An 11,201-nucleotide genomic window follows, 5' to 3' on the forward strand; every position below is an offset into this window, starting at 1 on the left:
CTAAGACATTGAGACACCGAAAACTACAGTTCCCGCTGGCAACGCTGCTGCGGCCTCTCAGTTCACCTCCCTCCCCCATGGCCGCTGTTTATGCCCCAGCCTCAGCTCTGGTCGCTAGGGTCATAGCCGCTGTAATGACTGACTCTGAGGAGACCTTCAGTCCCTATTCCCCGTCCGAGTACACCTTTGCTGCTTGGCTTTCCTCCCGGCGCGCGGGAGCCGGATTCGGGGGCGTGACACAATCCTGATCCTGCCCCCGCCGATGGGCTGCTGGGATCTGGTCGCCATGGTGACGGACTGTACACTACCGGAGCTTCCCAGGCCGCGGGTGCGGGCTGCCCGGCTGCCCGGCTGCCCGGCTGCCCTAGGGTCATGGATTCCCCGAACTCGCAACCCCTCAACTTCCCCACCACGTCGAGGTAGGCTTGGCGGTCTGAGGCCGGAGAGGAGGCCTTGAGTAATTCCAGAAAGAGAAAGGGTACCTGCTTCAGACCTCTGCACCTCCTGCCTCTGTCTATTGGTCTGGGGCTCCAGCCCCACTGGAACAGTGATACAGAAACAATCTCAGATGATTTGTCGGCCCAGGAAGGTGGTTACATTCTGGTAAAAGGGGAAAGTGAAAGTGAAAGTCACTCAGTCGTGTCCGACTCTTTGCGACCCCATGGACTGTATAGTCCATGGAATTCTCCAGGCCAGAATACTGGAGTGGGTAGCCTTCCCTTTCTCCAGGGGATCTTCCCAACCCAGGGGTCCAACCCAGGTCTTCCGCATTGCACGCGCATTCTTTACCAGCTGAGCCACAGGGGAAGCCCAGTAAAAGGGGAGGCGCACTTTATCATTAGCAACAGCTAGCTTTTTCGTGTTGAGCGTGCATTAAGTGTCAAGTGCTCCATACACCATATTTAACCCTCACAGCAACTCTATGAGGTGGTAATATCATCATTTTACAAACAAAGAAATAGAAATCTGAAGAGATCATGTGTTTTAGACATGTTTATAAGTCATGGAGCTGGTATTTGATCTCAGCCATGTGAGTCTCTAGATTTGCACTCTTAGCCACAGGATAAAGAGCCTCTTTACCCGCTGGCTGAAGATAAAAAAAGCATCTGTAAGCAGCCCAAGAACATCCCGTAGCCTCAAGGTAGCTCCTGCCTGTATTCACAGGTGCAGCATCTGGACACTGCAAATATGATAACAAGCTCCTATAGCCAGAAAAGCCACAGCCAAATAAATATTTTTTTAAAAAATAAGATTTATAAATAAATTTATAAAAAAATAAAATTTTAAAATAAATATTTTAAAAATAAAACACTAGAACTCCTCAGAGGATTATGTGTTAGAAAAAAAGAAAGAATTGTCTCCATCTTCTTGTAAGGAAACTGGGCTGAGCAAAGTTAAATTACATGCCCAAGAGGGTTCCTGTTAGAAGATAGATGTCAGCCTCTGGGTCCTATTAACTAGTAAGTAGAAGTTCAAGACTCTCACCCTGACTCTTGACTCCAGACTCTGTACTTCTTGTCCTATAGCACCTGCCTTTGGTATCACACCCCTAGAATGTGCTGGTAATGTACATACAATGATCATTAGAACCACAGATGAATGCTGAAGGAAGTGTAGGCCTGCATGGTTTTATGGGTTCCTGGTAAGGCGTGTTATACCACTGCAGGAGTACATGAGATTCCAGTGATGAGGAGAATGTGGGAAAATACTTTGAGCCCAGAATCCGGAGCTTGTTGACAGCACCTCTGGGAATCTGGAGGCAGCACTGGGAAGACCCAGAACCTGGCTTGGAGGAGAGAGGAGGCCATGTCTTGTGGTTCTGGGAAGGGTGGAAGTGCACTCCCCACTCAAGGCTCTGTCACCCACCCCTTCCTTCTCCTTCTCTGTGCAGAGCACACCTGCGGCCTTTAGGAGTGTCCATAGATGATTCCCTCTTCACAGAAACCAAGAATACCCAGAAACGCAAGCTTTCTCAGAAACGGAAGACACTGCTGGTTAGTGGCAATGTCCTGTGGGATCTCCAAATTTTGATCCCCAGTCAGGGGTGTGTGGGTCAGAGGCCAGGCCCACCAGCCTCTGGGGTGGGAGCATGCACACTTGCCACACCTCACCTGAAAAGCCTTCCCAGACCAGCCCCTGCCCACAGATAATCTTCTCTTGCAACACAGCATTCTGGAGTGGACCTCATTTCTTCATCCAGCCGATCATGTGCCAGGCGTTGTGCGTGGTGCTGGGACGGTCCCACCAGATCTGTCAGGGTCTTTTAGAACAATGACTGTATCTTTTTTGTCTTTACAGCCCTAGTGCCTGATGTAGCACTTGAGTGGCTGCTATAATGTGTGCCATAACTGCTGTGAGTAAGTGTGTGAAGGCAGTAGCAAAGAATGTTCATCCATTGTGTTGTTGGCTCTGCACTGGAAGTAGGAACTCTATCAGTCTCAGGACAGTCTCTCCCTCCATTCCTGTTCTTTGAAGTTTTTATATAGAAATGAATGCTGGGGAATTCCCTGGCAGTCCAGTGGTTAGGACTCTACACTTTCACTGCAGTGGGGAATGAGTGCCATTGCTGATTCTCCCCACAAATTTAAAAAAATGCTAAGTTAAGATTTAGGAGTTTTGTTGATATTATCATAAGATTGTTACTACTATTTAATCACCAAACAGCCATTGTCCAAAAATCACAGGTGAAAAAAACACATTTGAGCAAACTTGTAAGTCCAGCTCACCGTGGAGAATTGTGGGCTGTGGTAGTTTTCCAACACACACTTAGGTGAGTGTATCTTATGTAGAAGATGGGAACATGATCTGTACCCTTTGTGAGGCTGGGGACTTCAAACATCAAAAACCTGATATCAGGGCGAGAAAGGGGTAGTGTGGACTCTAAGCGGAGACCAAGCGCAGCCTCATTACCGCACGATCCTGATTACTTGGGGCTGCCAGCTATTCAGTGGAAGTGGGACCCGGCTCTCACTCCCTTTATTTTGCTGGTCGGCAGTGATACCGTACTTAACCACCAGGGGGCGTTGCACTCTCCTGCAGTCCCTCCGACCCCCGGGGCCGCCCTTCCCGTTTTCACCTGCAGGGGGAAGCAGAGAGCACAGCTCACGGGAACACCGCCTTCCAGCCACCCGCTTACGGCTGTTTGATAACCAGACCAAGAAAGCAGCGTATGCCAGGAAAACAAAATAGGGTAACTCCGTCTTCTCTTGACAGAAACGGCAGACAGAACGCGAGATCTGGCCTCTTTTATTTTTTAAGTCTCCCAAAATAAGCTAAATTAAGCTTTATTTCTATGACTAAACTGGTTTTGTCTTCTCAGGGAATTTTCAAGGCTGGTCTCTCTTTGTTACTCTTATATTTTCTGTTCTTTTTTGTTGAAGTATGGTTACTTTACAATGTGTTAGTTTCAAGTGTACAGAAAAGTGATTCCATTATACATATATTCTTTTTCAGGTTCTTTTCCATTATAGGTTATTATTACAATTATATAGTAATTATTACCTTATAGGTTAGTAGGACAAGATATTGAGTATATTTCCCTGTGCTATACAGTAGGTCCTGTTGTTTACCAATTTTATATATAGTAGTGTGTATATGTTAATCCCCAAATCCTAATTTATCTCCCGCATGCCCACTCGGCTATCCCCTTTGGTAACTAAGTTTGTTTTCTATGTGAGTCTATGTTTTGTAAATAAGTTAACTTGTATAATTATTTTAGATTCCACATGTAATTGATATTATATTTAGCTTTCTCTGACTTGCTTCATTAATATGATACTCTCTAGGTCCATCCACATTGCTACAAATGGCATTATTTCATTCTTTTTTATGGCTGGGTAGTATTCCACTATGTATATATGTACCACATTTTCTTTGAGCTTTAAACTCTTCACAATTCTGTTTCATCATCTCTTCCCCCTCCCATGCTATGTTTTTATTTATTCAACAAATATTTGTTGATTTCCACTGTGTGTCAGGCATTGGTGATACAGTGGTAAGCAAGACTCTACTCTTGTTTCTGAGAGAAGATGGGGGTGTGATGATGGGAAAGAGTGGGTGTTGGGATTGAAAAGAGAATCAGGGAGAACCCCTGAGATCCTAAATATGAATAGCCAACCTGGAGCATTCTTGACCCTGGCAAAGCATGTGTGAACATATACACCCAATAAGTAGCGTTTCTGTTTTTATTATATCATGCATCCAACTAAATCATGCTTCCCTAAATATTTATTCCACAATACTTGCTAAATGCTACTTAAGACTATGAAGAGTGTTAACACAACACTGTAAATCAACCATACTGGAATTAAGGGGCAAAAAAGACTATGAAGAGTATGAAGTGTGATGCCATCAATTCTGGAAGTACAGAGATAGGTCAACCCAAACTCCCAGAGGCTGGAGTCCTCCCTGAGACCTAGCAACAAGACTTACTATGTACTTTCCAAAATATTTCGGGAAAGAATGGATGATTGCAAGATTGAGATAAAATAGGTAGAACTAAGAATGCAAAGAAGAGCCCAAGGAGACAGGGGCAATTTCCACCCTAAGAGGGTCAGGAGCCAGCTATCATTAGTCTGGAAGGACTCCTAGAACCTGGATATGTGGGACATGGGAGGTAGGCCTGGCCTCCATCCCAGAAGAACCTGGAAGCTGGGCTCAGGGCCACAGAGCAGGCTTTAATATTGAATTCAATAATTCAATGTTTTTTTTTATTTCAAAGTAATTTATGCATTGTAGAAAATTTTGAAAAATACACAATTATAGATACAAAAGCACCCAATGGCCTATCATTACAGAATAACTGCTGATATTCTTTTGGGTTATTTCTTCCTTCTTTTCTGGTTTTTCATCTTACCTGGTTGTGCTTATTCCCTAATTTCAGGCTTTACTTAACCCTTGCTATAACCCATGTTAAGCCTCTTTGTAAATATTTCATGGCTGCACAATAGTCTTCTATTTTTAGATACGTAGGGAGTTTTCTGACTTTTTTCATAGTCATAAGTAAGGCTTTGGGGACCTGCCACCTCACCTCTGTGCCCTCTGCAGTGGCCAGCCCAGACCTCAGCCTCAGCTGGCCTGCTCTCCATGGGCATAGGCCCGTTCATAGCTCTTCAAAAGTGTTGCTGTTTCCCTGAGGTATTGGTGCTACCCAGGCAGTGGAAGTGTGGAGTCCTAAGCACTGGACCACCAGGGAATTCCCATAAGGACCACAGTCTTAATTGTGAACCATATTAAGACATGTGTGGGGGAGGAAAGACCCAGGAGTAGAAGGAGAAGCCTGGAAAAGAACATCAGGAAGGGGAGCAATGTTGTCATGGTAACCCCACCTGTCCCTTCTTATAGTCTGGTTCCTTCTCCATTGGTGGCCACCTGTCCCCATGGCCCAGATACATCAGTGACCAGACCATTCTGCATAATCGAAAGCCCTGTTCAGATGACTACCGGAAGCGGGCAGGGTAAGCCAGGGTCAGCCTGATGGTGGACAGACTGGGCCCAGAAACAGTACAGGGATGTGTGCTGCCACAGACCTGTGGGGCATGAGGGTCCGGCAGGGTGTCCATGGCATCTCAGCTCACCACCCCCTGCAGTAGCTTGCAGCAGCCCCTGGGCACAACCAAGCCGAGGTACCTGGAGCAGCTTGAGAACTACCTGCGCAAGGAGCTCCTCCTGCTGGACCTAAGCACAGATTCTGCCCAGGAATTAAGGCTGCAGGTCAGAACCACAGAACCCCTGCGGGGAGGCAGGGGCAGGGCTGCCAAGGAACCTTACTCACCGGGACTGGGCACTTCAGATTTTCTGCAGAGACCAGCCTTCCCCAGCTCTTTTGGGTTCCCCATTCCTGGTAAGAGAAACAGGTTCTATGACAAAGCCAGTGAGCAAGCAAAGCGACCAGGGTGGAACCAAAACTCTCCTGAGGCTTGGGCTTCTTGACCTGAGTAAGTGGCCTGGATACAGTCTCCAGTCCCTTCTGTGATCCCCAGCACCCACCTTGGGTCATTCGATATCAGTGAATGGAGCCTGAAGCCTGACAGTTGGGCAAGCAGGGGTCATAAAATGTCCACCAGCCCAGTCACACCAGCCCCAAGCTTGAGGAACTTAGCCAAGACAGAAAGAAATCTGGATGTAACCTAGATTCCGATGCATATCAGGGAAGTAATCACCCAATTCCTGCTCAAACGGAAATGATGATGGGGAACCCCACAATTCTGACTTAGTCACTGCCACAAGCATTTGCTGAGCACCATCTGTGTGCAAGCTCTGGATGGGGCCTAGATATGGCCTCATGAGCTAAAAGGAACCTCGCTAACAAGGAAGCAGAAGCTGAGAGGGCATCCAGCTTCACAGCAGTGGAGCTAGGACTCAAACTCAGGGTGGGTTCAGGAGTCTGTGCTCATTCCAGTAGACAATGTTGCTTCCAAAAGCTTCCGGTGTGTCCAGGTAGGACAGGAAAGCACATGTCTCATTGGAGTTTGGAATGTAAGGTTAGAGCCTAAAGTGCTGTAAACAGGGAGGGGTGTTGGTGAGAGGCCAGCTGAAGCTCAGTGAATGGAGGAGGCCAGCTGTCTGGAGAGCCAGAGAGGGGGCACAGGTAGAGAGGGGGAGGCCCTGACCCAGGTTGCCTGCCAGGTCTCCAGAGAGCAGTTTAGAGGGATGGACTCAGCTCCTGGACTGTGCGAGACCCTAGGGTGCCTGTGGCATTTATTTGAATGTGAATTGACTGGCAGCTTCACACTACAACCCTTCTAAGTTGAGCAAAGAAACACTTAGGTCCCACTGAGGGTGGCAGCTATAGGCCAGGAGATGACAGTTTCCCTTTTCTTGCCAGCCTTACAGAGAGATCTTTGAATTCTTCATAGAGGACTTCAAAACATACAAGCCATTGCTGTCCTCCATCAAGAATGCATATGAGGTGATGCTGGGTAAGACTGCAGCCTCTCTGCCTGGGCCCAGCCTGGAAGAGGCACAGAAGATCCTATTTTGATCTTCTGGGTTCTGCAGGGGTCTGGGGTACCTACAAACTGGGCTTTGAGGTCACCAAGCCTTCTTGCTTACACTCTTCCATGATAGGGCACCCCAGGGCAACTGACTACTGCCCATTCTTGGTAGCATGGTGGGGCGGTATCTGTAGGAAGCAGAGCATCTTTTCTATTGAGACTGAAGCCCAGAAGGGAGTGTGTAGTTCAGGGAAGTGAGGGGGCTTCCCTCCCCAGGCTCAGGAGGTGCTGGGCATGGCACAGCTGCATAACTAAAAACTGTACAGGGGAGGCGCAGAGGTGAGACCCCGGTCCTCATCTGGACTCTGCCCTGGTTGAAAAGCAAGTGCAGGAAGTTCTTAAGCAGGGAGTATAGACTTCTTTGAATGGGAGTATAGACTTGAGTTTGCAAGGGACGTAGTTGCTCACTGTGACCTCAGATCAGTGTCTGCTGGCTGTTTGTCTTCCATGGCCCCAAAGGGCCTCCCCTACCTGTCCCTGCTTAGCCCACCAGAGGGAAAAAATTCGGGCTCTGGAGCCCCTGAAGGCCAAGCTGATCACTGTGAATGAGAACTGCAACGAGAGGATCCTGGCCATGAGGGCTGAGGAGAGAGATGAAATCTCCATGCTGAAGAAAGAGAAGATGAATTTGCTAAAACTCATTGACAAGAAGAATGAGGAGAAGATCTCATTGCAGACTGAGGTGAAAAGGGAGTAATGTGGTGCCCAACTCCCTGAATTCCTGCCACCCCACCCCACGGGTGACCTTGAGGCCTTTGGCACTGGTGTGACCCCCTGGCTCTCTCTAACCTACCTGGAATAACATACAGAGCCACCACCTGATCCCAAACCCTGCTTCCACATGCTGCCCTCCTCCTTGGCCCAGCTCTGCCTCAGTGTGGCCCTCAGTGCTAGCAGAGTCCTACTCCTTGGCTGCCAGACTTTCTCCACAGGTGGAAGCTTCGACACTTTGACAGGAACAACCAGTCTCCTCTCCTTCCTCCCTTTTCTGTCCCCAGGCCCTGGTAGGGCCGCCCAGCACCCACCCATCCGCTGTGGTGATGAGCTGTCCAGAGACAGCCCCTGACCACAGAGCCATCTCCCCAACAGGTGACCAAACTGAGGAAGAACCTGGCTGAGGAGTATCTGCACTACCTCAGTGAGAGAGATGCCCGAAAGATCCTCATTGCAGACCTGAATGAGCTACGCTACCAGCGGGAAGACATGTCACTAGCCCAGTCCCCAGGTAAGCCTGAGGTGGGTTTCTGCCCTGCTGGAGAGGAGTCTGACTCTCACCACTCACTCCCATGTATTCATTGCTCCTGATACCTGCTCATTCCATGCTCACTCCCAGTGAGAGATGTTCCTGCTGCCACCAGGGTCTGTGGATCTTCTGAGCTGGCCTGAGAATCACAGACTTGTTGTTTATGTAGGAAACAATTGCTGGCAGTTGAGACAACCTAGACTCCCCAAGGGCTGCACAGGCCTGGTACTCCACGTCTTGGGCTTCTCTATTTAAGCTCAAAGTCCTACAGTGGTAGCATGATGGAAAGACTCAGTGGTTCCCATCCTGGGAGAGCAGGAAGACCCGGGATGTGCCCTGAGGGACACTCAACCCTGTCCTGGGCTACAGGCCCCAGAGCCAGGGTGATACGAGCTGGCGGGCCTCCTGGCAGGCGTCTGGGGGGAGGACCCCGTGAAGCTAACAGTGGCTCTGAAGATGGCCCGGCAAGACCTGACCCGCACACAGATGGAACTCAACACCATGAAGGCCAACTTTGGAGATGTGGTGCCCAGGAGGGACTTTGAAATGCAGGAGAAAACCCTCAAGGAACTGCAGGAGCAGGTGCTGGTGGGCAGACAGGGTAGGGCAGGGCCACACAGGTGGGTAGCAAGGACCAATCACCCTGCCCACAGCTGGAGAGCCTGAGAGACGACTACGAAGAGGTCCGCAAGGAGCACGAGATGCTGCTGCAGTTGCACATGAGCACACTGAAGGAGCGGGACCAGTTCTACTCTGAGCTGCAGGAGATCCAGCGCACCTCCACGCCACGGCCGGACTGGTCCAAGTGTGAAGGTAATGCTGGCCCTTGGGCCCTAGGGACTGCACAAGTGTGTGGTCTGGACTCCAGCTCCCTCTCTGCAACCCCTGCAGATATGGTGGCTGGAGGACGAGATCGCTGGCACATGCTGGCTGAGGGCAAGAACAGTGACCAGCTGGTGGACGTGCTTCTGGAGGAGATTGGCGAGGGGCTGCTCCGGGAGAAAGACTTCTTCCCTGGTCTGGTAGGGTAGTCCCTGGGCTCGGGGAATAGCCAGGCCTCACTGCTGAGAAAACTTCAGGTTCTGGGGGAACAATGTGGGGCTTTGCCCTGCCTGTTGGTGGGGCTACAGCTGGGCCCAGAGACAAGCTGACATAGTTCCTTTCAGGGCTATGGGGAATCCATCCCCCCTTTCCTTCGGTTTGATGGCATTGTGGAGAACAAGAAGCCAACCAAGAAGGAAGTGGTAAAACTCCTCAAGGATGCCTGGAAGGAACGTATCACTGAGGAGCAGGTCAGATCTCTCCAGCTGTTTTAGCCTGGCATGGCTGCCTGAATCCTCCAATGGTGGAGGGTGGATGTGGACGGGGCGGTGAGGGGGCGGTATTCCCTCGAAGCGCTAGGGAACTGGGAGGAGGGCCAACCAAGCAGTCTTCCCCCTACCCTGCAGAAAGAGAAGTTCCCAGATTTCTTCTTCAGTTTCCTGGAGCGCCACTTTGGGCCTGGTGATGCCATGGCCTGGGCTTACACCATTTTTGAATATATCAAGCTCTTCCATACCAATGAAGTCATGAGTCAGTTCTATGCAGTCTTGATGGGAAAGGTAAGCTTGGGCCTGGCTCTCTACCCTTTGTCCCCAGCATAGGCCAGCTCTGTCCCTACTCCTCTAGGAAACAGTGAGATAGTCAATGCTTCCTCCCATAGAGGAAAGAGAGTGTGTACATCAAGCAGAAGCAGACCATAGCACAGCTGCTGAAGGAGATGACAAACGTTGACAGCCAGAATGAGGGCCTACTAACCATGGAGCAGTTAAGGTGAGAGACCAGTTGGGTCACCCCAAATTCTAGCCCAACATGCCCTCTGGCCTGGTTCCCAGCTGTGCAGGGGGAAGGGGAGCCTGGTGGGAAAAGGCCAGAACCTCAAGGCATGCTGCCCTTTTGAGCACTAGTAGGACTGGCAGAGGGGTGCAGTAAGATGGGTAAGCAGGCCTCTGCCAGGCCTGTCGGCCCTCATGTCTCCCTACAGTACTGTCCTCAAGAGCACCTTCCCCTTGAAGAAGGATGAGAGAATCCAGGAGTTGATGGAGGCAGGGGGCTGGCATCCCAGCAGCAGCAATGCAGACTTGCTCGACTACCGCCTGTTGTTTATGGAGGTGGGTTGGGGCCCAGGAACTTGCCCAGCCCTGACCTAGCCTCTGCCTAGACTAGCCCGTGTATCTTCACCCTGCCTTGTGGCCCCTTCCCAGGATGAGGAGGGCCAGAGCGTGCCCTTTGTGCAAAAGCTGTGGGAACAGTACGTGGTGGAAAAGGATGAATACTTAAACGAGTTAAAGCAGGAGCTGGGCCTGGAACTGTGAGTGATCCTGGGGCCCACAGGCTCATCCAGTCATAGGCAAGTCCTGCAGGCTGGCCCACAAAGTAGCACCTCTAGCCCCTGGGTCTCCCTAAGCATCAAGCTTGCTGCTGGGCCTTACATAACACTCAAGCCCAGGAGAGGGCATCTTGGGGTCTGGGTAAAGAGCAGAGGGTCAAGGTCTGTCTCTCTCTTTCTTTGCGGAACAGCAACGAGGAGGTGACCCTACCCAAGGTACGTGAGGCCCTGATGAACATTGATCCCAACCTGGACAAGCAGACCTTGAACCACTATTTGAGGCAGGCCTTCCAGCTCCCCATGACAGAAATGCCAGAGGAGGATGAGGAAAGGGAAGAAGGCATTGTGACACAGCTCCAGACTGCACTAGAACAGCTTCAGATGAGTGACATTAGGCGTATGGGGCCTCGGGAGCAGGAACCTGCAAGCTAAGGCCACTGGGGCAGCCTAAGTGCTCCCGTGCTGCTAACCTCTGATTGTTGTTATAAAATTCTTTGTCTTAACCCATGCTATTCTCTAGGTTATGATGGGGAGTCAAGGAGAGGGGCTTGGTCCCTGCCTGGCTGTCCCAGGAAATGCATCAAAACACAGCATA

General features: G+C 50.2%; 1 protein-coding gene across 7 annotated transcripts; it reads left to right on the top strand.

The window, feature by feature from the left end:
* The first annotated feature begins 281 nt into the window (after positions 1–281).
* TSNAXIP1 (translin associated factor X interacting protein 1) lies at positions 282–11,199 on the top strand. 7 transcript variants are annotated; one of them, XM_061387597.1, is made up of 16 exons: positions 282–419; positions 1,892–1,994; positions 5,344–5,456; positions 5,589–5,712; positions 6,827–6,920; positions 7,481–7,677; positions 8,085–8,220; positions 8,651–8,820; positions 8,892–9,051; positions 9,130–9,260; positions 9,405–9,530; positions 9,687–9,839; positions 9,941–10,050; positions 10,262–10,388; positions 10,482–10,588; positions 10,798–11,199. In XM_061387597.1, exons 1-16 carry the CDS (start codon positions 373–375, stop codon positions 11,036–11,038), a joined length of 2,139 nt encoding a protein of 712 aa, XP_061243581.1. In that variant the 5' UTR covers positions 282–372; the 3' UTR covers positions 11,039–11,199. The 7 variants fall into 7 exon arrangements, with proteins under 7 accessions (XP_061243581.1, XP_061243582.1, XP_061243584.1 ...); XM_061387598.1 differs by having other exon boundaries at positions 5,592–5,712; XM_061387600.1 differs by having other exon boundaries at positions 10,482–10,627; positions 10,798–10,884.
* The last annotated feature ends 2 nt before the right edge of the window (positions 11,200–11,201 follow it).

Source organism: Bos javanicus, chromosome 18, assembly GCF_032452875.1.
Source record: "Bos javanicus breed banteng chromosome 18, ARS-OSU_banteng_1.0, whole genome shotgun sequence".
Taxonomy (NCBI): Eukaryota; Metazoa; Chordata; class Mammalia; order Artiodactyla; family Bovidae; genus Bos; species Bos javanicus.

Bases quoted from the DNA above. Each gene is read 5' to 3' on its own strand.
- TSNAXIP1 (XM_061387597.1), top strand. From the start codon at position 373: ATGGATTCCCCGAACTCGCAACCCCTCAACTTCCCCACCACGTCGAG. The intron at 9,052-9,129 runs GTAATGCTGGCC...CAACCCCTGCAG, and splicing joins GGACTGGTCCAAGTGTGAAG to ATATGGTGGCTGGAGGACGA. The intron at 10,389-10,481 runs GTGGGTTGGGGC...GCCCCTTCCCAG, and splicing joins ACCGCCTGTTGTTTATGGAG to GATGAGGAGGGCCAGAGCGT.